The 27,353-nt window shown below is 41.7% G+C and overlaps 1 protein-coding gene and 1 long non-coding RNA gene across 2 annotated transcripts; both read left to right on the top strand.

Moving 5' to 3' along the window:
* The first annotated feature begins 1,278 nt into the window (after positions 1-1,278).
* LOC130391996 (G2/M phase-specific E3 ubiquitin-protein ligase-like) lies at positions 1,279-3,519 on the top strand. Its single transcript, XM_056602390.1, has 5 exons — positions 1,279-1,532; positions 1,675-1,942; positions 2,119-2,273; positions 2,593-2,831; positions 3,195-3,519. The coding sequence occupies exons 1-5, from the start codon at positions 1,474-1,476 to the stop codon at positions 3,443-3,445; spliced, it is 972 nt and encodes a 323-aa protein (XP_056458365.1). The 5' UTR covers positions 1,279-1,473; the 3' UTR covers positions 3,446-3,519.
* A 13,082-nt stretch (positions 3,520-16,601) lies between these two features.
* On the top strand, positions 16,602-18,367 carry LOC130391006 (uncharacterized). Its single transcript, XR_008896840.1, has 3 exons — positions 16,602-16,727; positions 17,184-17,246; positions 18,132-18,367. It is a non-coding gene; the product is annotated as an uncharacterized LOC130391006 (long non-coding RNA).
* Positions 18,368-27,353: the final 8,986 nt, after the last annotated feature.

The raw sequence follows: 27,353 nt of genomic DNA, 5'->3' as shown, positions 1-27,353 counted from the left end.
CCAATTTGCTTTGTGAATGAATAATGTATCGTTAACAAATAAATGTTCTCCATTAAAAAAGTATAGACACCCCTATGTTAAATTCCCATAGAGGCAGGCAGATTCTGATTCTTAAAAGCCAGTTATTTCATGGATCCAGGATACTATGCATCCTGATGAAGTCACCTAGGCCTTTGGATATAAAATAGCCCCACATCATCACATACCCTTCACTATACCTAGAGATCGGCATGGTTCTCTTCAGTTAGCCTTATAGCTGTTAGTTAGCCTAATGATTTCTCAATGCAAATCAAACCAGCTAATAGGCTAACTGAAATAAAACCATGCCAATCTCTAGGTATGGCGAAGGGTATGTGATGATGTTAGCGGGAGATAATTTTAAATCTGAAAACATGGTAAAATGCACCAGAATGCGGGCAATTGCATGTACTTCTTTGAAAATGGGGGAGGACCCCCAGACCCCCCGCCAAAATACGTCCCCCACACTCAAAATGCCACTGACGCCCTTGAAGATCTTAGATCTTACGCCAAACTGTTATTTATGAGGCATGAAGATGTTGGGTCCCGTGCTGTCTAGGTGGAGCTCGACCACAGGGGACCCTGTGACAGTGTCTGGGAACACCATGGGAGTATTTAGGTTTAGTTAGTCCTGGTTTAGTCAAATATGAAGGTTGCTCATATGAAAAGGGAAAAAAGTGAATGAACGGGATTGTATGGATTCGGATGAACGAAGTGCATAACTAATGCATTTGTCTGTATCATTGATCCCCAGCCTATAATTCTATTTCTATTTTTATCTTTTTTGTTCTAGAGATAAATTCATGATTCAGGATGAAGATGACCTGTCATCCGGATCGGATGTCGAGGAACTCTCAACATTGGCCTCTGTGTCTGACCCAACAGCTGTAAGATCATAAAGTGTATAAGACTGTTACAGACGGTTATTGTACTCTCCATGTGATATTGTCATTATCTGTGTGAATTTCATTACACCACACAGTAATTGTGTTAGGGTTGAGGGTGCAGGCAGGCAGGTAGGACCCAAATGCAGACGGTTTAGCGAGAACAGCACTTTATTTATGCCTAAAGGCTAAGGCAAGGAACCAGGTAACTCAGGGAACTCAGGAGACAACAGGGAACAGGGAACACGCAGAACGAACAACCACAATGAAAGCACAAGGAACAAAGGAAAGACAAGGGCTTAAGTAACAAACACAACGAGGAACAGCTGAGACACATTAGGAGCAGTAATCAACACAGGAGGGAAACACAGGGAAACACACACACCATGACAAATTGTTGTTTTTTTGTTATTCATAATAGGTTAGCCTTGATCAGCTGATCTTGAGGTTTCAACTGGAGAACATAGACACAGAGCGGCCGTTGACGGTGGCTGTACGCCGCCAGAATGTGCTCGAAAGTGCCTTCTCGGTGCTCAGCCGGTCGTACTTTGAGTGGCAAAGGGAGCCGAGGATGGAATTCCTCAACGAAATGGCGGACGACTATGGTGGTCCCAGGAGGGAATTTCAAAGGTAATGTCCAAATGCTGCTTGAAGTAATGTGTTACTTTAGTATTTTACTTTTCTACTGTTCTGGTTATGTAGTTTCCCTTTAGGGAAACTACATAACCCTTTTCACTATCAAATGACTTTTCCCCTGTGCTCTGCTTTACAGACTCCTAATGATGGCCATTCAGGGCACCCTCGGGGTTTTTGAGGGACGCTCAAATGAGCTATTTTTCACGTATGACCTTCGTGCCTTGGAGCAGCAGAAGTTCTTCAAGGCGGGGAAATTGACCGCTTGGTCAGTGGCCCACGGTGGCCCGGGGCCCCGGTCAATAAGTAGGTCGGTTTACCTGCTTATGTGCCACCAGTCAGCACCCCTAAGTGACCTCGACATAGGGGTGCTGCTCGACGAGGATAAAGGGGGCAAACTGCAACAGGTGACATCAATGAAATTCTGTCATGTGTGTTTTAATGATAAAGTAAAGACAACAATTACTTTAGAGGATGTCTTATTTTGTTTTTCATAAAAAAAAAAGTAGATATTTGCATTATTGCACAGCATACCAACAGAGCAAATTGAAGACCAACATTTTTTTTTTTTCATTTTGAAAAGTTGAAGGCCTGTCGCACAGAGGAGGACCTGCAGCGACTGAAGGTATCCTGTGGGGAATGGGTCTCTGACTGCGGGGTGCCCTCCTTCTACACCTCTACATTGCAGGAGATGCCTCAAGTCATTGAGAGGGTAGTGGCCAACTACTGCTTCCATCGGTAAGAAAGAATGAAAATACTATAACATATCATGGAGTGAAGTGGCAGACAGTTAAGAAAACAACATGTGTGTCAGAGGGCAGTGTGCGAGTGTTGAGTTGTTCCCAATTTTTGAACTTTCGATTGTAGACATTTCAATTGTCAATTAAACCGTAGTAAATGAAATTAGCAAAAATTAAGGCTGTTACAAATTATTAAAAAGTAATAAACGTCATCTGACGAGGTATTACATTTTCAAACCCCCCCCCTCCAACAAAGCCTATGAGTTTTTTCAAGTGCAGGCCTTCTTCATGTGTTTCTATCACCATCTCATCAACAGAGTGGCCAGTATGGTGCAGCAGTATACTGCCGGGTTGAACTCCTGTGGACGTTTTTTCGACCTTGTCTCTGCAAATTGGCAGCAGTTTCTGCCAATTTTCTGCTCAACGGGGGGGAAATTGACCCGGCAGACCTTCAGAGGCCTATTCCTGACGGACTGGAGCCCTGAGGGCAGTAATGCCAGGGGGGAGGAGGAGGAAACCATCTTCCAGTATGATGACTGGCTCATCAAAGTTGAAGGTGGGTTAATACATTTGATTCTCAATTGGACGTCAATGATTGATCGCTAGGGCAGGGGAGGTTTTATTGCTATCTCGCTATTATTCATTGACAAAAGTAAAGGAGCCACATTTGTTTAAAAACGGAAAGAAATTAAAAAACATAACCTGCATGTTCCCGCTGGGCCCCAAAGCCTGACAACAAATGCTGCCAATGAAGACAATTTGTATTTTTGGAACTGACCGCACTTAACTATATAGATAGCCATCTATCTCCGGTATCGTTTGTATATTGACAAGTTGATAGAATTCTCACATAAGCTTTGCAATGACAATGACACTAACGTGCTTTGCAAACAAAGTAACACTACGTATATGCCAACAGAGGGAGAGGTGGATGCCACCTTAGAAGACCTCTTAGTCTTTGTCACGGGAGCCGATCATCCTCCAGCCCTGGGCTTCCCGAGGAAATGCGAGGTTCATTTCTTCGACCAGGAGCCAGGGACAAGGCGGCTTCCCTATGCCTCCACCTGTGCCCTCTTCCTCTACCTTCCAAGAGGTGTTAGGGAGGAGGAGGATTTTGCGGATATGATGAGCACATCTCTTGTTGGGTCCCTGGGGTTTGGGAAGGTTTAACCTGACCAAACCCCTCCTCCCTTGGAGACAGGACTCCGCCCCCACCTCCCTTGGAGACAGGACTCCGCCCCCTCCTCCCTTGGAGACAGGACTCCGCCCCCCCTCCTCCCTTGGAGACAGGACTCCGCCCCCCCACCTCCCTTGGAGACAGGACTCCGCCCACCCTCCTCCCTTGGAGACAGGACTCCGCCCCCTTTACCCTCTATGTTTGTATTGTTTTGTCTTGCGTCTTCTATGTTCCCACTCGTGGCCTGTACCTTGACGTGGTGAGTGGGCTTTACACCAAATCAGGGCAACAATGTATTCCTTTTCCTCTAAGCTTCTGTCATACTCTTCTGTTGAAGAGAGTATTGGTCAGAAATTAGTCAGAATTTTAAAAAAAATTAAACAACCTACTCACTTATACATATCATAAAGGTCTACCCTGATTCCTGACAAAGCAGGCAAACTAGGCAAGTTTATTTAGACTATAAGGAATTCCCATGGTGGTTAGGTTTGTGGTATCATTTATTTAAGAATATGATCACTGAGGTTGTTGCCTACTGCTTCCCACCAGTGAACCTATTCTCGTAAATATAGAACCAGTCATTCCATTCCTGTAGCCAATCCTCAATGCTTCACCACATAACAGAGCTCTTGGGTCATTGGAAACCTTCCATCACCAACCTGTAGCTGTTGTATCAATTGCCTGTCTATTGTTTATTTTATTTTATGATATTTTCATGCTCATTTGTCATAATTACATGTCCCCTGTACGATGCAATTTCTACTTTACTATAAAATAGTCAAATGTGGAAATGATAGACAGTATGTTTATGGTAATGGAATGTTGTAGGAGGGATGGACATTATGAACTGATCTGTGCTTTTACTAATGTTATTGAGTTTTGGGAGTTTAGGCTTTAGTTTATTGGTCTGTTTCTAACCAGTTTCAAGTGTAAGATCTTGTGCAAAACCTTTTTACCTTCCAATTATTTTCCATTTATTCTTTAGTACTCAATCATGCAATATTTTCAATTATTGATATGAGTGATTTACTACACGTCTGGGTAGAATGTAGAGTAATATAATAACTTTTGAACCCATGACAGGCCTGTCATGGTAAATACCACAGAAGAAATCCGAAGAACTAGGCTGTGCCTAGACATGTTGGACATGACACACAATTATACTGCAGTCTATTCCCCTAAAAGTTAATCAATTTAAAAGAGCAACTGGGTGCATTTGGACCCACCGTTAGCGCTGGCTAAGGGTGGGGCGCATCAGATGCATGGACAGATTCAAAAGTTGTCATGCTAACAGTAACAGTTAAAAAGTTATCGTGGCCCCCACAACACCACAACCAGAAGTGGGTGCACATCACACACTGAGTGTCTTGTCTTGTGTTGAGGACCACAATGGAATTAAGTCCTGGACTTGAATGTGTTTTTATCCTCAATTGTATTTGATGTATTTTCATGTGTGTAAGACATTAGTTTGATACGATTGAATAAATCAAAATAAAATAAAAATTGTTTAATAAACACAACTGTACCGAAAAACATACCGAACCGTGACTTAAAAACCGAGGTACGTACTGAATCGTGACACTTGTGTATCGTTACATCCCTAATAGTAATGGATGATAGTAAGGGAACTATAGGGGCCAGGGGCCGTATTCACAAAGAATCTTAGGCCTAAAAGTAGCACCTAAATCTAGGAGAGCTTAAAAGTCCTCTAGGACTCACTCAGTAAGACCTATTTACAAAGAATCTGAAAATGGCTGCAGCAAGATGGAATACTTTGGAGACAATGGAGGACTGCAAAATGATAAAGAGATATAGACTACATCACCATACTGACCGCTTCTAAACTCGTGCACGAGAATCGACGTAAGGGGGCGTCACTCTTAGTGATTTATCCTTAGCGGCTTTGTGAATTACTTTTAAGAGAAAACGTATACGTTATTTTTTTTTTGCGTTTATTTAGAGTTAGGAGCACTTCTAGCGGTAAGATAAAAAGCTTTGTGAATACAGCCTGAATATTTTGTGAATACATCTTAAACCAACATGACTTACCATGTTGGTTTAAGAGATGAGCCCCGTAAAACCAATATTCATTTAAACAGTAAAACATGTTTGCATTGTAATAGTTAACAATACCACTATATGTGCCAGTGGTATCAATAATTATATTCATAAAGCTGGTAGTGTCTGACTTTAACAGGAGTATGGACTAGTAGGGCCTCTTATCAAAGCCCTCCCTGTCCTCCACCCTCACGGTGACATGAGCCAGATGCCTCTCTCAGGGGCCACTTATATGTAAATGAGGCAATCGGGGGTTCATCTTTTGAAAGTAGGCCTATATGGCGTGAAGAGAGACACATTAATACAGAGTTTAATGTTTTGCTTTACTGTAACACGATTTACCGTACATAATTATATACTTAATATCTAAGTGAACTGAGAACTATACTGATGTGGGGGGCCATCTTTGATCCAAGGAACTCCCTGCATATGAATGACAAAGGGACAGGGCCTCCTGACTCGGTTTCTCTCCACGCTGATATCACATTTGGGCAAGATGTTCTTTTAAGCCTCCATGTTTTTCTACCATACTAGCTAGCTAGTCGACTGAATTTACTGAACAAACTAACCAATGATTAAAACAAATTGGAACAATGTTTTATTTCAGTCTGTTTACCAACTTCAGCAAAGACTGAGCTTAACATTGGTCTTCGGACGACGCTATGGCTGTCCAATCAAAAGGAGTTATGGGTTTCAGAAAGATTTTCTCTAATCATCATGCAGAAGCTCGGGGTCCAGTGCAGCTCCGTTGGTGGGACAAAATTACAGCATTATCCAATGAACGTTTAGCCCGGGTTGCTGCTAAGAGGGCCCTAAGCATAAATTGGTCAGGGAGGCCCACACACACACACACACACACACACACACACACACACACACACACACACACACACACACACACACACACACACACACACACACAATGTCATCATAGAGTAGGGGTGGCCAACCAGTCAGAGAAGAGCCAATTTTTTACTGTTTTACTGCAAAGAGCCACATCACATGTACACACACATACACACCTCTGCTCAGACATATTTACTGTAATTTGCTTTCACAAATGCAGCCATCATTGTTTCTACCACATCTATGCCACGGGTTCTGTCTTTAAATTGCACTTTTTATATATTAGGTTAAAAAAAAAAGTAATTTGCCCGAATTGAGTGATAGGGTAGGCCTACACAATTAAGAAAACACAACAGTGGGCCATAACTAATTTATAAACATATATTTGTAATGTAATAATGTAATCCTTATGACATTTTTTTTCATCAACCTTAATTTTAGGGGGACCCGCCCCACGGTTTCGATTTCAGGCTTTCAGGTGTCCACATGTTCAGTTGAACACGGTAATTCTGTACTTGTACTTCTTTGTTTCAGAGATTATGGCTTGGAGAACCTTCGTATCGCGTTGCAAGCTGCTTTTGAATGACTGTACTCGACGGCTTCTGATGGACGACGTTGGACCAGCTGTGTTGCAGCAGATTGCAACAAGGTAGATCTTAAGTTTCAGATGCTTCTAATACTAGTAGTTGGCCTCAAGTTTAGCAGTAGGCCTACGTTGCAATAACTTATTGCAACGTATTATATACTTATATATGCTTATATATACATTATTACACAACGCGCGAAATATCGAGTGAAACTATAGCTTTTTGGAGTGCAGCTATATTACACAGTTCAACAACTGATTGTACAGCTGTCGTCAGCGGGGGGTGAAAAACATTGCCGTCGAAACAAAATGGACGACTTTCAAGTAGAAGTTGACCAGTTTATAGACATTCTTTCCTTGATTTATTTGTGCAATTGTCGTATAATAAATAATGTATTACACAGACTTGACTTTCACTCTGTCCTATTCACTGACGGTAAAAAAAAAAAAAAAGTGTCGTTATTGTAGGCTACCGCAAATCCTCTAATATTGGCCTGTATTCCAATAGCGGTCGGGTCTCTAACAATGGCCGGTCTTGCTGTCGGCGGAGGTAAATAAAGGCCTCTAATATTCTCTCTATTATTAGAACCGACGTTTTTCTTTGAATCACCTCGCTCTTGACTAGCACGTGAGACTTCAACTTTGTTTGGAATAACGCCGTTATTTTATCACTAATGGAGTAATCTAACTAATTACTGTTTCAGTCTTTACAACGCCGTTATCGTTACTGAACGTTAAATGCGGTGCGTTACTATGAATTGATATACTAAACTGCGTAATCCGAACGCACCCCTGGCTCCACACACAAACTGCTAGTGAGGTGACCGGGTGTGTTAACTTAACAACGAGGTAAGCGATTATGATTGGCTACGGAGCAATCCGATGAAAAGTTGGCATTTTCAAGATTTTTAAGGTTTTTAACTTCAAAGTGTTCACAATGCACTACCGGTATGTTTGCTACGTTTTTGTTAATTTAGCCTGAATTACCGGTTTTTGTTGTTAATGTTCTGTATGCATACCATATGTTATAACTGTACTTTTTCAATAAATGAACCTAGTATTTTATAGGTTCAAATAGACACAAAATGTCGTTTTTATTAATTCTACTGGTAGTCCGTTTGCTCAAATAGAAATAGAGGCCTGCCTCTAATTCTGGCCTCCTTCCAATAAAGGCCTGGGCCGTGATGCGCTTGAGTAAAATAAAGGCCCGGGCCTATATTAGAGGATTTACAGTATGCAGGATGCACTGCTGTTCATAGACTAGCGCCAGCGTTCGTTGCTGCGTTGCTAAATGATAGCAACTCTCCACTCATTCTCCTCTGACCATGCATTTAATCGGCTTTGATGGCCATCAGGTCTCAGCAATTCCTCATTTCTCACTGTTGCTAAACACAAAGCAGCCGTTTGTAGCATTAAAAACTCCCTGCAACAAACTTGAACTTGTAGGCCTATCTTTTGAATTTTGAAACTTCTTATTAATTCAATCCAAATTTTAACACTCATACAGACACCTGAGGGGTTTTCCACGAACGGAGGTTTAACAAACACTGAGTTAACGCTGAACTCTAGGTTGATTGACCCTGTGCCGACCAACCCAGAGTTTTCGGTTCCACAGCAGCGGTTATGCATTAGTTCAATCAACTCGGGGTTGGTTAACACAGGGTTGTGCGCATCCACACCAAACTTAAAAAGACGTGATGTATGGATCATGGAAACCCTGATCGATATGGCGAAACGGGCCGCTTATTTAAATGAAATGGAACTCCAGGTTCTCCTGGAGAGCTATGACGAGGAGAAGGACATTATCACAAGAAAAGGGAACGCTAAAACCTCTGGAACCCGGAGAACCAAAGCCTGGCAGCGGATCGCTGACCGCGTAAATGCGTTAGTTAGGCCTACACGTCAAAAGCATGATCCTTAATATTTGAGCCATGAATATATAAATATCCCAGTTAAGCATTCTTAAAGATCTACCACATAACCCCTTTCTTCTAAAACAATATGTACTCCGATTGCTTCCAAGCGGTCAGAGGATCAAGTATAAAAATGAAGTATAAAAAAAAAAAAAGCTTTTCCCACCATCGTATTGGTATAAATTTAAATAAGCCATTTTTTTAAGCCAATCGTGAAAAGGCTGACAGTCGGCAGACTGGATCTGGCCCTCAAATTGTCTTGACCCCGGTGGAGGAGCTGTTAATAAACATAAATTCAGGGCGCCCTGGCATGGAGGGGGTACCTGGAGGTACCTACCACCTCAGAGAGTCATGGGCCATACCCCACACTGGTTGAATGTAGGTTTTTGTGTTTTCTTGTAGGCTATTTTAGATTTTTTTTGCCTTCGAAGTAACACATGCAAACCGTGTGCTTGCCACAGCGCATACTATTCCAAATGTTTCTTTTTTTGGTAACTGGGTAGAAAACCTAAAAGTGACAATTCATCAACTTCACAGATGGATCAGTGCTTGTAAGGAAGCCGCCGGCTACGATCGAACATTCTCCAGTGGATGCAAGTCCGTTAGGACTATTTTATACTTTATGTTGTAGGCTAAATGCCTCTCGGCATAGTACTCAGACAATATTCTTTGTATGATAGGAGGCCGATACAAATCTTGGATGGGTCATCTGAAACGACTGTGATGTGCTCAGCATCTCCAGCATTATAGCCTAGATAAAACTACCATTTGAAAAAAACGGAGGGCTACGCAAATAGTCTGGAGTGAACTGAGGCTAGGTCCTCGATTGGTAGTGTTGGCTATGTAAGGCTATTTAAATATATTAAAGATTTGCGCGAGAATCTATACCTCTCCACTCCAGCAAAAAGTCATCCAATATGCCAAGATGTCGAGCCGTGGTCTTATCAATCGCTCCCGGTGGATTGCACGTATAATTTGCACTCTGATATCAGCATTTCTCTCATCAAAAGTGCATGCCATTGTGAACACATGAAATCTGCGGTGAACGCCGGTTGAAATACCCAAAACCGGGGTTATGTTTCAAACTTAACCTGCGCAAAACCTGGTCCGACCAGGTTTGATTCAGAGCATATGTTGCTATAGCAACTAACATACCGTGATCCATTTGGAACGGAAAACCTAGGGTTACAGCAAACCCTGGGTTATCTTACCCGGTTATGTGATAAAACCGGCTTTGTGGAACACCCCACTGGGCATGAAATGTGTTTAAACTTAAACTTGTTGATTGCCATGTGAAATTAGCACAGCTTTAACAGTAAAAGAGCTTTATCATTGGATACCTTTTTTCAACACGTTTCCTTCAGTCCTTCTAGTTGCTGAGATCGCTGGTGCTAGGCTAAAACTAAATGCAATGCAAGTTTTATTTCTAACATTATTCAACACAGACATTTGTAAAGACAATAGTCTGGTGTTATCATTCATTTGTCTCGGGTGTACTGGGTTCCTTAAGCGTCCTAATGTAGTGAACTACATTTACTGTGTTTGTGTAACTTGGCTTGCTACATTTGTCTGGTTGTTATGTGTGTAGTGAAGCTTTATTTATGGCAGAGTAACTGATGGTTTAGCTCACTACAATTTCCAAGTAGCTTGCCAACACTGATTCTATGATCTCTTAAATATTGCTCTGGCGCAACCAATGATGTTAGAAGTGTGTAGTGTAGCACAGGCTCACAACAAACTAGATCATATGTACATTTGTTCTTGTTGTTGTGGTTTTACCAGACTGGAGATGATGCAGAGAAGCCTCCAGTATGCAAGAGGGACCTTGTTAAATGCTGATATTGTGGACCGAATTCTCAGCTACCTGGCTGAATACATTCATGAAGTCAGAATGGCTGGTCAGCACAGGCAACAAGGTAACAAGAAGTGATGTTTGATGAGTGCATTCTCCACACTGAATGAAACCTTTAAACATCTTGGGGTGGATTCACATTTGGTCCCTTTCAGCCCACAAAGTCAACAGTGACTCAGCATGAACAAAGATCTGAGTTATTTTTGCTTCAGCCCACTTCTTGGTCCACTTTAAAAGGACTGAGTCTGGTTGGAGGACCCTTAAAGTCTGATTGAGGCTATAATGGACTGTTCATTAAGTTAGGGCTAGTCATATAGGGGTGTGATAAATGTGTGGGTGCTATTGGCTTCACAAAACAGGTACTGTTGGTACTGAAAATTACGTTGACATTCCAAGGCTACTGTTTGACTGATGTCTATTGGAAGTTACGGGGGCAGGGGGATTACAACATCCAAGTGTCTGTTGGCCCTCATGAAGATGACTACTATCTGTCAAATTGTTGTTGTAACCTGTCCACTGTAGTCTAATGGTCAAATGTCATTGCAGGTAGTTCTGGTTACCAGGCAACGTTGGTTTGGGAAGGAAGGAGAGGTCCACCCAGTTATCAAATAACTGAGGAGCAGCTGTCCTTTCTGAGGACCTGCAGATTTTCAGTCAAAGAAATTGCTGCACTTCTCCAGGTTTCAGTCCGTACTGTACATCGACGTCTGAGGTTTGTGACTTCTATGCTTATTTTCTGAATTGATAGTATTCTGATTTGATGAAAAAATTCTATGGTCTAAAACATTTACATTTTTAATAGGATGTCCACTCCTGCAAACATAAACAATCACATTTCTATTGGTAGTTGTGCTAAACAATTACTTTGTTAAGCACAACAACCAACAATTATTATTATTTTTTTACCCATGATAGAAATTTCCAACTGATCGGGACAAATCAGTTTGCAATAATTTCTGATTCGGATTTGGATGACCTCGTGAGGGAGGTTGTGGCTGGCAATGACCAGATTGGTCCGGAGTCAGTACGAACGTCCTTGCGCACCAGAGGGTTTCGTGTCCAACGTGGGAGAGTCAGGGAGAGTATGTTGAGGACAAATCCAGCAGCGGCTGCTGTCCGATCTCTTCTGCGGAGGCCAGAGAGAAGGGTTTACCAGGTCCAGGGTCCCAACTCTTTGTGGCACATCGATGGGAACCACAAGCTGATCAGGTAGTCGAGTAGTTTTTGGGTCTTATTTTTCCGATAATAAATTCCGTCGATCCATAATAATAAAGGATTCATATTTTGTTTTTGTTCTAGATGGCGGATCGTCATACATGGGGGAATAGATGGCTTCAGCCGCCTTATTGTTTTCCTCCGGGCCTCAAACAACAACAGGAGCAGCACGGTGTTGGAGAGTTTTGTTGGCGCCATTGTCCGACACGGGGTCCCCTCCAGGATCAGGACAGACAGAGGAGGAGAAAATGCAGATATCTGCATGTTCATGAACGTCTTCAGGGGCTCTAGAAGAGGCAGTGCCATTCAGGGAAGAAGCGTTCACAACCAACGCATTGAGAGACTGTGGGGAGATATGTGGCGTGGCATATCCAATGTCTACCACAGGCTTTTCAAATTTTTGGAGAGTGAGGGAGTCATTGATGTTGACAATGAACAGCACCTCTGGGCTCTTCATTACATCTACCTCCCTAGGCTGAACAGAGATTTGGCAGACTTCACCAATCAATGGAACCACCATGGATTGAGGACCGAAAGGCACAGGAGCCCAATCCAACTCTTTGTGAGAGGATGTCTCCACCAGCAGGGACTACAGTCCACGGCTATGCAGAGTGTCTTTGCAACTCCTGATGCTGGTCTGCCACCTCCAGATGCACCTCCTCTACACCCACCAACTGCTTCTGCTGGGCCACAACCAACTGCTGCTGCTGCTGCTGCTCCTGCTCCTGCTCCTGCTGCTGCTGCTGCTGCTGCTGCTGCTGCTGCTGCTGCTGCTGCTGCTGCTACTGGGCCACAAACACCTGCTGCTGCTGCTGTTGGGGGTTTGTTGCTCGACTGGCCAGAGAGGGTAGCTGTGCCTCATGATGAGTACACTATTGATGATGCTGTCATGGGGCAGATTAGGGCACAGTTTGACCCTCTCAGTGGCCCTAGAGGTGAGCATGGAATAGCGCTGATCCGTGGTCTTCTGTCATTCCTGGACTCTGTTCCAGAGAACAGACCAACAGGTTGACTCCACTCTGTCCTTGGAGAAAAGACTCCACCCCTCTCCTCCCTTGGAGACAGGACTCCACCCCCTCCTCCCTTGGAGACAGGACTCCACCCCTTTACCCTCTATGTTTGTATTGTTTTGTCTTGCTTCTTCTATGTTCCCACTCGTAGCCTGTACCTTGACGTGGTGAGTGGGCTTTACACCAAATCAGGCCTCAATGTGTGCGTATTTGAAAGCATGTCTCAGGGACTACAGTCAACGGCTATGCAGACTATCTTTACTCCTGATGCTGGTCTGCCACCTCCAGATGCTGATCCTCTACACACCCCCTGCTTCTGCTGGGCCACAAGCACCTGCTGCTAATAGGGATGTGAATAACTAAAAATGTTCATGGTCGAATAATCAGTAGGTGGTTTGAACGAATAATCGATTATTCAATGTGTGCCGACATTCACAAAGGCAGCCATGGATCAGCAAGAAATCACTTAATATCTTAAACGCAAAAAATCTAACTTAAACAGTGATCAGTGTTTGTGTTGTAATAGTGCTAGAGAACCAACATTAGTTCTGTACGTTAATTCTTGTTTATTTGAAAGGGAAAAAATGTTAATAGTCCAAATGTTAAAAATCGACTTTGACCCTCAGGAACGAATAATCGAATAATCGAATATTCTGACCCATCCCTAGCTGCTAATGTTTTTTTTTGCTCGACTGGCCAGAGAGGGTAGAGTCTGTTCCACAGAACAAAACAACAAGCTGACTTGTTCCCTTTCTCATATTTGGTGTGTATCTGTGAATGAGGGTGGCTCATTCATGAGGGTGTGCAATTCAGAAGGTAGAGACAGGTAAATTGTCTATTTCATATTTTATTCTTGTACATAATAACCAGTGTAAGAATGTAATTAATGCACTCTAACTCTGTCTCGAAGTCATCTCAGCCATTCACACAAAGACTCATTGTAATGGGCACCCATGTGGTGTGACCAGCCCAATCTAATAAGCACAGCCTATGGACACCTCAGAATCAAAGAAGTTAGAATTGTGATACTGAAATGATCTGCAAGTGTATTTCTGGATGTAACATACTGATATTTGGTCTTGAGTTAATCCTTGTAATGTGGACAGCAGTCTGATTTATGGTTTTATGGTAATCTTACGCATATGCATAGTTGTGGCCTATGAATTATGTACAATGTGTAAAGATGAACTTCACACCTTAGTCACACATCAGTTGACCAATCACAAGTCAGCTGGATGGATGGGCAGTGCCCTAGCTTGAGACAAAGACCAGATTTGTATAAATCACATTACTTTTGAAAAACTGACCCTGAAGTCCTTGATATTGTCTCTTCTCTATTGGCCTCTGCGGGAGTGTGTGTGTGTGTGTGTGTGTTTTTAAATATATATCTGGTTGTGATTCGTTTAATTTGGTTTACCTGGTTACATTTAAGTTTATTCGTAACTGTTCTTAATGGAGTCAGATGAATCTGTAGTTTCTCCTATTCTTCTCCATTGTTGAGAACTGAAGTATTTTTAAGCTTTAAGTTTCTATTTACAGAGGTGATGGACTTGGTGGGGACTTGATGTCCCTTATTGAGACTACGGTAATAGTAACATTATGATGATTATTAATAAATAGCATCTCAAGCCTGTCAGTCTCTCTCCAACAGGCTGTGTATATTTTGGTCTGTCTCTTTCCCCCAAGCCTGCAGATAGAGCTGTCCGGATGGGCAGGTACTGAATCAAAGGAAGGCCTAATTGGGCAGACTTTAAAGCCTCTTGCTGAGCATGCTGCTCTCTGGCTCTGCTTGCTGCTCCGGCCTGTTGTTACACAGGGCTGGCTGCAGCTTTTTTCTCCTTTACTGGTTTTTGACTTGTATAACAGTGTGGTCTTCTCTGTCAGTTGTACCTGTGTGGCCACATGCTGCTCTGGGTGTAGTAGTACCAGATAGGTTAAATGTAGAGAAAGAATTTCCACAACGGCTTAATAAAGTACACTATTATTGTATTTTTTCTATTACATTTGATATATTCTATATATATATATAGTTTTTTCTATCTGTCTCATTCCAACTGATGAAGTGAATTATACCTCGTCTTATAGGCTACTACCACGTACAGGCTAAAACCTGCAACTGCATGTTAATACTTCAGACGGACTTATTTACTTCTAATGGAATTTTAACTCTAACTTCTGAACTCTTTTATTGTTTTTATTGTACTCAGAAGACGAATAAGCTGACTCATGTAATGCTGTAATAAATAAATGTAATAAACAATACGCTATAAATAAAAGTATTTTTTAATTATGTTATCATAGTTGCCACGGCACTTACCATACACAATGTTCGGTCAAGTAGCTTAGATAGTGTATAGTCAAAGTGTATGTACTTGTAGTGTTCACCACCTCCACATTAACCACATAATTTGAAACATCTTAACATCTTTCGACTTTAAGAACGACACAACAGAAAAGATTCGCGAAAGAAGAGCTCTGGTCTCGACTGATGTTGTCTGTGTGTTTGCCCTAGCATATGATTAGGTGAAAACGGCTCAAATCTATTGGCTGAGAAAATTGAGGGGAGGAGCGCATTAGCATATTAACAGCACGCGTGCTGTTAATATGCTAATATGCGTTCTGAGCGCGCGCGCAGAAATGCCGGAACGCGTTCTTGGCGCGCGCGCTGAAATGCCAGAACGCGTTCTGGGCGCGCGCGCTGAAACGCCGGAACGCGTTCTGGAAAACCAAAACGCGTTCTGGGCACGCGTGCTGGCGTTTCAGAACGCGTTTAATTGAAGTCGAATTGTGGCACACTCGGCTTGCCATAGACTGTCACCCTGTGACTCCAGGGCAACTATGGAGGTGGTTTTTTTTAACAATTCTCACAGCTATAATATGAATTTGTAGAATAAAAAATGCCTACGCCTACATAGCGGTTATGTAAGGGATAATGGAAAACACGGCACTTGACTATGGTTAATGTACGTTGAACGTGCAGGGCCACCTCCGAACTTGAAACACAGACACACTGCGCAACAGTAAGTGCACGTTTTCTTTGTGCAGCATTGCCTACATACGGTCAAACAAGGACGATCAAATAACGAATACCCTCTGATGAGAATCAGTATCTCTCATAAAGAATATCGTCAGACAATGCCGAGGGATCGGTTCTGTCCCGAAAAACCCTGTCTCCGGAGAGACGCCTGTACGATAAGTGCGCCGTGGTCCACCGGAATACCCAAAAATGGTGACGCCATTGTCGGAGGAGGGGCTAGGAAAATGCGCACGCCGATTTAAGTGGCCGATCTCCGGCTAGCTGAAAAGCTGCTCCGACCAGGTTTGGTTGCGAGCATAAGTCCCCATGGTGATAGAGCGACGCTTAAAGAGATCGACTTTCGTGGTACAGCTAACCCAGGCTTTCAGCTCAACATACCTTGCTAACCCTCTAATCGAGCTTCGTAGTACATGCCCCTGGACGAGTGTTTTGCAAGCTCTCTTGCGTTGTTTGGCCGCATGCGCGGTAGCCAGGCGACAGTCTCATCCAATGGCGAGCTCAGTTGGCGCTGTGTGCTTCAAGATTCCGATTGGCCCAGAGAAATGTCAATTATAAGAATGATCCAATAATTTTTCGCAATTCTGGACCCCCCCCACCCCCCCAAAAGAAAACTCTCCGGTTCTACACGAATCACGTGAATGACCAAATTGACCAAGAAAACGGCGATTGTCGCCGAAAAGCGACAAGTTTGCAGCTTTGTCCAATGTGTCAAATGTGAAATGAGAAGAATCACGCACCACCACTGGATCCCTGTAAAGGTAATCTGTGACTTTGAACAGGCACTGATGACTGCGCAGGAAACAGAGCTTCCAAGGGCACGAGTGTGTGGATGCTACTTCCACTTCAACCAGGCCTTGTGGAAGAGGGTGCAGGGACTCGGACTGGCTGCTGCATTCCGGCATGACCATCGGTTAGCACCAATCATCCTGTGATGATGGCACTAGGCCACCTGCCAATGCCCCTAGTCCAAAATAACTTTCACCTGCTGCTTCACCATCGGAACACCACACAGTAAAATGGCCAGTGTTAATTATTTGGTGTTACAATTTTCAGAGTTGATTAGTGTTGATTAGTGTACAGTTTAGAGTTGTTTGACCAAAAACATTCACCCATAGTGTAATTTAAACGTTCAGCCTAGCGTTCTATGTCGGTGTAAATATTAAAACGCTTGGGCGGAGTAATCACCTCTTCCGGTTTCTGCATGCGTGGTGAAGAAGAGGACCGTTGACGCCGAGAGACGGACGCCATTGTTGAAGGCTGGCAGCGCAAGTTTGAAGGTAAAATTAATTTGTTGAAGGCTAGAATATAAACCACCCAACACAATTAGTATCGTTTAATATCATTTTGTGTATTGTCATTGTAACGTATTTTACCCACTTAGACATATATTCGAGTTGTTTGCCGTCAAACTCTGTAGCTAGATAACTAGCTAGCGTTAGCTTCTAGGTCGCTAACGGTATAGACTTCGACGGCTATCTGATATTGTAAATTATTCGGTCTGATCAGATTTATGTATTTTAATGTAGAAAACCGCTATACATATAAACTACGAGTCAGCAACATCTTAAACCTTCTTGAATTTGGAATAATAACTTCTTTTTTTACCACATTGAATTTCACCTAACTCAATGACTGGCTAGCTAGTTCTAGCCATATACATAATTCTATATGTCTATGGTTCTAGCTGCCACGAAGCTAACGTTAGACATTGCTAGCATAAGTGGTGGCTAGTGTTAGTGGTAGAACTTCGTCTGGGATTGGTGTGAACTTTACGTAAATGGTAGTTATGAATTGAACAATCGTTTTACCAGCGAGGCTAACGGTAGCATAATTTGCTTTTGCTGGACGAACTTTAAGCAAAAAAGCTAGGCTAGTTGACCGTGCCGCCACATTTCCCTGGCTTTAGTAACCATGTGCCTTAGCTGTTAAGTTAGCAACTTTTAAGACCAGCGAGGAGACGGTTGGTAGTAGATGTTATTTTCTCTAAACTCTGTATGCATTTGTTAATGATAAGCATGTCGAATTAATGTTTGACCATGTTTTAAGTAAATTGCAAACTATTAGTTTGCTCAATTAGTGTCTTATTGAATAATGAACAGTATTGCAAGTAATGTGGACTCCTGCACCAATGAAATCCTAGATTTGGTTTGATTTATCAACAGGTTATGCATAATGCTCCTCAAAGTGGAATACCATGGACTTAGAAAGTACCTAAAACTACAGCCTGGATTTTCATATGGAAGTTTCATTGAAGAAGGTGAGCCTTTATGTGACCTTGTAGAGCTTGTAGTCGAGAGCGGTATTGCAGGGGCATATACGAGGGACATTAAGTGCAAACAATAGCCCATTTTGTGCATTGCACTGGTATCCAGCCAAAAGCTTAAGTATGATATCTACAATTGTGTGATAATACTGGGTAACACTTTATAATAACTATCCGTTATAACTAGTTAATAGATCATAAGTAAACTGTTAATAAATTAGTTATTAATGACTTGTTAAGTGTTGGCTAACAGTTTGTTAAGGATTTATAATGATGCCTTGTAGATAGTTAATAGATCATTAACAAACTGTTAGTTAATGAGTTATAAATGACTTGTTAAGCATTAGTTAATAGTTTATATATGTTATTGGGACGTTATTCTAAAGTTGCAACTATTCCTCATTTATTAACTGTTAGTAAATGAGGAATAGTTACAACTTTAGAATAACGTCCCAATAACATATATAAAGTATCAGTTAATAGTTTATGTATGTTATTGGAACGTTATTCTAAAGTTGCAACTATTCCTCATTTATTAACTGTTAGTAAATGAGGAATAGTTGCAACTTTAGAATAACGTCCCAATAACCTACATAAGCTATTAACTAATACTTAACTAATATATTAACTCACACTTTACAGATCAGTTGTTAATAGTTTGTTAACCATCTACTAATACCAGTGAAACTTTGTAGAACAGCAAATGGGTGGAACAAGTTCAAGGTACAGAAATTGATGTGATATTTAAAATATCTAATTTTTGTACCTCAACCTTGTTCCAACCATAGGCTTTTCTGTGTACTGTATTTGACCAAAGAAACACCACAGATGAAATGTTGAACATTGTGTTTAATGTATAGAAACACGCATACTGAGCCATTACATGGCAGAACAGCAGTATACAACAGTATACAAACACATGAGGTTTCTGCACTTTTTGTGCTAAACACTGGATAAACAGAATTTCAGAGGGACATTTAATGTCCATACATCACAGCAATGTCATGGATTATCCGTCCTAACGGCCCTTTGCGATGCTTTCGGGCAAGCCACTCATGCCATTCAATAACTCTGAGATGGTCTACCAGTAACTCCTCTGTACGATTCCCTCTGAGTCTCCACACATTTTCCTTAACCGTTCTCCAGGCCCTCTCTATGTGCTGAGTATGTGCACCTGTTTGGGCATCGACATATGACACACTGTGATTGACGGTGAAATGGGTATAACCTAGCTGAGTTAAAGCATTGCGATAAGCCGCCACTCATCACTTATTATTGTAGATCCCACTTTAACATGGTGAGCTAAAGTGGCACCAGATCTCTCCTTCTTCTTCTCTCAACTAAGCGAAGAACAGGCTTTGCATGTCTTCTCCCTCTCCTGTTCACACCTAGCATCCCAAACACCCACTTCTTCCTCTTCCAGCCACCAGCCATTCGTCCCCGTCCGTACTGATGAAAAAACATAAAATATTAGGAATTCTTCTTCTTTAAACAAAATGAAGTCATTCAATGGTAATTTGCATTACTATCTTGATAAGATACTATCCTGCTTGCCTTTCTTTTGTGTCTGAAGTGGCTCTCATCAATGGTGACAAACTGCTGCCGCCCCCCAATGTGCTGGCCTTTTGCTTGCTGATATCTGTCCATCGCAGTAGTGCACACATCTCGCAGCTTTTGAGCCATCTTGGACAGGGTTGCTGAGCTTCCAGAAATGTCATCATTGATCATGTCCACTTGACGTAGACGCAGGCCTTGTGCAAATCTGATGGGACAAGGCAAATAATTATTATACCACAGTTCTTTTGATTTTTTTGGTTTGATACACAAAGTTTGCATCTACTGCACCCCGGGATATGAAAATTGTCCACTCCTGTGTAGACAAAAACAGCAATAATGATGGAAAATATGTTTTGTGGTATTTTCTACAGAGCTCTGTCAATATATTTGGAACTAATAATACTGTAGGATATTTGTAAAATCCTATTTCTAATATTAATTGCCAGAGCCTATAGATTGAGAGAGCCAATTGCCATTGAGCTTCAAGAGGCAGGGTCAGACAGTCATGTTGCTCCACCAGGCCTAATGCTGACCAACACAGCATCCCCTAAGTAACAGCAATTAAACATATTTCCATAATTGTTAAACTGTTAAGAATTCAAGCTGTGAATTACACTTTTTAGCAAAATAAATCACGAAAGTGAATAACTTCAAGCACCTGTTATCATCATGAGCCTAGAGATGCTCCATAACATAATAATCACAAGCTTTACTACATAGTCTCCAGTTATTGTTTATGACAGCATAGTTATACAGTATTTATATTGAAATAAACACCTTTCATCATAGACAGACAGGCTAAAATCATATACCTATGCCATAGCGTACCTGTACACAAAGCGCATCCAGTTGAAGAGGGAGACCTTTGAATTGCTGAATATAGATTTGTGTCTAATTGACCTCTTCAGTTTCCTCCCTCTGTGGTTATGGTGTTTGCAAACCCTGAAGATACAAATAAAGATAAGAATGACACAGGCCAGGGTAGTGGCTAGAGCAGTGATTCTCAAACATTTGCATGTCAAGGACCCCCAAGTAATGTGTATTTGGCCATGGACCCCATCTGGAAATATTTTGTGCCAGGAACCCCCATAAAATGTGTGTAAATATGTTTAAAAAAAGTTTAACCCAATTTTTCAGTATTTCTGTCTGAAAATAGCAGATCTATGAGCTCACAACGTTTTGACGTGTTGGGATCTTGTAGATTAGTATTAAGTAGTGTAGTGTATAGTAATGTATTTCTAGAAATTAATGTTAAACATGATTTAAGAAGATATATTGTGCACTATTATCAGCTCACAATTAAATAGATTTAATTTCACTAAAATTTTGAACCAAAATACCCATGCATGGGTAAAAATAAATAAACTTACCATGCATAGTTGTCCACACAAACTGATTCCTTGAATTTCATCTTGTGTTTGCATTTTTGGCATCTCGTCCATCTTCTTAGAAGCCTTTTCTTCTGCATCCATTTGATTATTTGTCTATGTCTTCTTTTAGATTTAGTTCTGCCTTCAATAAGCTCTCTGAGCTCAGTGGCTAAACCAGGCATTATTTGGCTACAATGTGACTAGCTCCCGCCAGATTACGTTTGAATTGTATTATAGGTCGGGGTGACGACAAGGGGGAAACAAGCCAATCATAAATGCATTCACAGGCTGAAGGAGGAGCCATCCGGCCTCCTCCATCATATTGACTGGTTGTCAACTTGTCAACTTGTCAATCACCTCGCATCACCGCTGTACTTTGATGAGTGACAACCGGGGACTGACAACCGAGACAGACACGCTCACTCAGCAAGCCTGCATTGGCATTGATTATAAGGAATGAATACACGGTCTGGTAAAATGTCCGATACCAGTGTTCCCAACGGCGATGCGCAAAATACCGAGATAAACCCAGGTAGACCTACTGTCGGGAGAAAGAGAAAGAAGTCAACAGCGGGTACTTCCAGTAAAAAGAAAACTACACCTGTGGACCATGCTGTTCACATTGACACCAACGGTGACGGTAAGCAAGACTGCGTGTTATCTTTTCATTAAAGATGTTTGATCAGGATAACACGGACTGATAGATTTGTGCTACATAGATCAACCAGATTGGTAGGGATGGGAATCGAGAACCGGTTCTTGTTCAGAACCGGTTCCCAGTGAACCAATTCCTTGGAATCGTTAGCATGCCTGCTTAACGATTCCGCTTATCGGTTCCAAACTCGGAACTTTTAATCATATTCAAAGTTTGTTTGTTTATTAATATTAATATTCGAATATTTATTAATAATATTTTGACCATTAAATGCCTTCAGCAAGAACTATATGGTATAAAGCTCGGCCAAAAGCGAGCTCCGAGGGTTTGTTTACCAGCGTTGCTACGGTTACGTATCACACCAAAAACTGGTGTGATTGTATGCATCAAAACTTTAATTCAAGGCTTACTGTATGTTCACACCGAACATGAAACGTGTCGCAGGGCGACACGAGCCAATCAGTGTTCACTCCCTGTGGGTAACGTGGGTGAAGTAACGTAAAACAGCCAATCACCGACCAACCGGCTGGGCCAACCGTTCCCTGCACTCCGAGTGAACTGCAGCTTGGAGGAGAAGTGATTGTTGCCGTTTGCGACTCCCGAAGCTCTAAATATAATATAATATGTTATAATATATATAATGCTCATGGCTCAGCTGCTCATTATTTTATTTTACCTTCATCTTGCTTTTATGATTAGAGCTTTTTTAATTCTCTACCCTATCATTCCAGATACTGCGGGAACTGTAGCTCCAACAGCATTTTTACATATCAGGAAGATGCAGCTTAAGCTCCGTGAGGCCAAGAAAAAGCTGCACACAGTCACAGAAAAATCAGTGACCTGACTAAGGAGAGAGACTCCCTCCGCCAACAAGTTGGTCAAAGTAAGTAGTCCTAACACTTTCTTGGGAAAACATGTTTGCACACCTGACAATGATACTGGGGTGCTTTGTAAAATATATATACAATTGGGTGGAAGAAAGGCCAACATTTCACGTTGACAAGACCATCAGAGCATGAGCGTGTTATTACCCAAACAATACACATGTACAGTAATACCTGGAAGATAATATCTGTAGCATTGATTGACAGCAGACACATCTGTCCAACGGATGAGGATCACGATTTGATGAATCAGTGAAACCTGAAAGTCTAATAAATGTAATGTTGATAAAAATGTATGTGAGTTAACTTGTATCATCATAGTTAGTAATGCATTTGGTATTGTATTTGTATTATGTTGTAGATACAGATGACGGTGGGACAATTGACACATCTTCCTTGGCAAACTCGTCTCCTGGTGCATCTTCTCTCTCTTCATCCTCCAGTCCATCCAACTCCTCTTCATCTCTTCATCCAGCTCCTCCAGCTCCTCATCCTCAACTGATTCTTCAGATTCAGATAATAAGAAAAGACGCAACAAGAAAAGAAGCACCACCACCAGAGTCACAAGAAAAGAGACAAGAGGAAGAAAAAAGAGAAGAAAAAAACGACAACATGGCAAGCAGAGAGGTAAGTGTAAAGAGAGGAAGGCAATAAGGCAGCTCCCCTCATGTGTGTCAGGCATGTAGACATCACAATGTCTCTCTCTCTCTCTCTCTCGTTTACTTTCCAAAATGAACTTCCTGGTGGGTATATTATCTTGGACCCTCCAATAATTGCTCTGTGCCCATGTAATCTTCATTACTTTTTGCAACCACTTTGCATCTATGTGTGTGTTTCCTGTGTCGATTCAGTACTTCACTACTCCTATGTTTGTTATACTTAACTACATTTCTATCTGTTTTCAGCACGTTCATCCTGAGGAGGTCATCAAGAGATACAGGAAAGTCCTTAAAGCGTACAAGAAAGGAAGAAAGCTGAGTGTGGCATATCGAAAGGTCGGTGTCGACCGAAACACTGTTGTCGCCAATGCCCCGATCTGTGAGCTGGCTGTTGTGGCCCCGAAAAATACAAGGAGTTGACTGGTTACCTATACACCACAGCAACGACTGCAGGACTTTGCAAAAAAATGTCTGGAAGTGTTATGAATGATCCAAACCTTTTGAGGGATGTTGAGCATCAAAAGAAAAAAGGGAAAAACTGATTCCACTGTCTAAGAAAGCTTAGGTGTTTGTGTCACTGTGGATGGTGCCCTAGAGCAGTTCGGTTGTAGCTCAGGTCTGGTTCACTAAGTATAGAGGCTCCAAGTGTGCTCCAAGTTCATATCAATAATGCCAATGGCTTGATTTTGATTTATTTTGTTTCTGCCATGTGATGGCTCAGTATGTGTGTTTTCTATACATTAAACACAATGTTCAACATTTCATCTGTGGTGTTTCTTGGTCAAATACAGTACACAGAAAAGCCTATGGGTGGAACAAGGTTGAGGTACAAAAATTAGATTTCACAATCAAATTTCTGTACCTTGAACTTGTTCCACCCATTTGCTGTTCTACAGAGTTTCACTGGTATTAGTAGATGGTTAACAAACCTATTAACAAATGATCTGTAAAGTGTGAGTTAATATATAGTTAATAGCTTATGTATGTTATTGGGACGTTATTCTAAAGTTGCAACTATTCTCATTTACTAACTGTTAATAAATGAGGAATAGTTGCAACTTTAGAATAACGTCCCAATAACATACATAGCTATTAACTAATATATTAACTCACCTTTACAGATCATTTGTTAATAGTTTGTTAACCATCTACTAATACCAGTGAAACTCTGTAGAACAGCAAATGGGTGAACAAGTTCAGGTACAGAAATTTGATGTGAAATCTAATTTTTGTACCTCAACCTTGTTCCACCCATAGGCTTTTCTGTGTACTGTATTTGACCAAAGAAACCCACAGATGAAATGTTGACATTGTGTTTAATGTATAGAAACACATACTGAGCCATCACATGGCAGAAAACAAAATAAATCAAAATCAAGCCATTGGCATTATTGATATGACTTGGAGCACAACTTGGAGCCTCTATACTTAGTGAACCAGACCTGAGCTACAACCGACTGCTCTAGGCACCATCCCACAGTGACACAAACACCTAAGCTTTCTTAGACAGTGGAATCAGTTTTCCCTTTTTCTTTTGATGCTCAACATCCTCAAAGGTTTGGATCATTCATCAACACTTCCAGACATTTTTTTGCAAAGTCCTGCAGTCGTTGCTGTGTTGTATAGGTAACCAGCACTCCTTGTATTTTTCGGGGCCACAACAGCCAGCTCACAGATCGGGGCATTGGCGCAACAGTGGTTTCGGTCGACACCGACCTTTCGATATGCCACACTCAGCTTTCTTCCTTCTTGTACGCTTTAAGGACTTTCCTGTATCTCTTGATGACCTCCTCAGGATGACGTGCTGAAAGAGATAGAAATGTAGTTAAGTATAACAAACATAGGAGTAGTGAAGTACTGAATCGACACAGGGAAACACACACATAGATGCAAAGTGGTTGCAAAAAGTAATGAAGATTACATGGGCACAGAGCAATTATTGGAGGTGTCCAAGATATATACCCACCAGGAAGTTCATTTTGGAAAGTAAACGAGAGAGAGAGAGAGAGACATTGTGATGTCTACATGCCTGACACACATGAGGGGAGCTGCCTTATTGCCTTCCTCTCTTTACACTTACCTCCTGCTTGCCATGTTGCGTTTTTTTCTTCTCTTTTTTCTTCCTCTTGCTCTTTTCTTGTGACTCTGGTGGTGGTGCTTCTTTTTCTTGTTGCGTCTTTTCTATTATCTGAATCTGAAGAATCAGTTGAGGATGAGGAGCTGGAGGAGCTGGATGAAGAGGATGAGAGGAGTTGGATGGACTGGAGGATGAAGAGAGAGATGCACCAGGAGACGAGTTTGCCAAGGAGATGTGTCAATTGTCCCACGTCATCTGTATCTACAACATAATACAAAATACAATACCAATGCATTACTAACTATGATGATACAGTTAACTCACATACATTGTTTATCAACATTTACATTTATTAGACTTTCAGTTTCACTGTTCATCAAATCGTGATCTCATCCGTTGACAGATGTGTCTGCTGTCCAATCAATGCTACAGATATTATCTTCCAGGTATTAACTGTACATTTGTGTATTTTTGGGTAAAACACGCTCATGCTCTGATGGTCTTGTCACCGTGAATGTTGGCCTTTCTTCCACCCATTGTATATATTTTTACAAAGCACCCCAGTATCATTGTCAGTGTGCAAACATGTTTTCCCAAGAAAGTGTTAGGACTACTTACTTTGACCACTTGTTGGCGAGGGAGTCTCTCTCCTTAGTCAGGTCACTGATTTTTCTGTGACTGTGTGCAGCTTTTTCTTGGCCTCACGGAGCTTAAGCTGCATCTCCTGATATGTAAAAATGCTGTTGGAGCTACAGTTCCCGCAGTATCTGGAATGATAGGGTAGAGAATAAAAAAGCTCTAATCATAAAAGCAAGATGAAGGTAAAATAAAATAATGAGCAGCTGAGCCATGAGCATTATATATATTATAACATATTATATTATTTAGAGCTTTCGGGAGTCGCAAACGGCAACAATCACTTTCTCCTCCAAGCTGCATTCACTCGAGTGCAGGGAACGGTTGGCCCAGCCGGTTGGTCGGTGATTGGCTGTTTTACTTTACTCACCCACGTACCCACAGGGAGTGAACACTGATTGGCTCGTGTCGCCCTGCGACACGTTTCAATGTTCGGTGTGAACATACGTAAGCCTTGAATTAAATTTTGATGCATACAATCAACACAGTTTTTGGTGTGATACGGTAACCGTAGCAACCTGGTAAACAAACCCTCGGAGCTCGGCTTTTGGCCGAGCTTTATACCATATAGTTCTTGCTGAAGGCATTTAATGGTCAAATATTATTAATAAATATTCGAATATTAATATTAATAACAAACAACTTTGAATTGATTAAAAGTTCCGAGTTTTGGAACCGATAAGCGAATCGTTAAGCAGGCATGCTAAACGATTCCAAGGATTGGTTCACTGGGAACCGGTTCTGAACAAGACCGTTTCTCGATTCCCATCCTACCAATCTGGTTGATCTATGTAGCACAAATCTATCAGTCCGTGTTATCCTGATCAACACTCTTTAATGAAAAGAAACACGCAGTCTTGCTTACCGTCACCGTTGTGTCAAGTGAACAGCATGGTCCACAGGTGTAGTTTTCTTTTCTGGAAGTACCCTGTTGACTTCTTTCTCTTCTCCCGACAGTAGGTCTACCTGGGTTTATCTCGGTATTTGCGCATCGCCGTTGGGAACACTGGTATCGGACATTTACCAACCGTGTATTCATTCCTTATAATCATGCCAATGCAGGCTTGCTGAGTGAGCGTGTCTGTCTCGGTTGTCAGTCCCCGTTGTCACTCATCAAAGTACAGCGGTGATGCGAGGTGATTGACAATTTGACAAGTGACAACCAGTCAATATGATGAGGAGGCCGGATGGCTCCTCCTTCAGCCTGTGAATGCATTTATGATTGGCTTGTTTCCCCCTTGTCGTCACCCCCACCCTATAATACAATTCACGTAATCTGGCGG

This window comes from Gadus chalcogrammus, chromosome 1, assembly GCF_026213295.1.
Source record: "Gadus chalcogrammus isolate NIFS_2021 chromosome 1, NIFS_Gcha_1.0, whole genome shotgun sequence".
NCBI lineage: Eukaryota > Metazoa > Chordata > Actinopteri > Gadiformes > Gadidae > Gadus > Gadus chalcogrammus.
The sequence above is the reverse complement of the archived record's forward strand: the minus strand, read 5'-3'. Positions and strand labels throughout refer to the sequence as shown.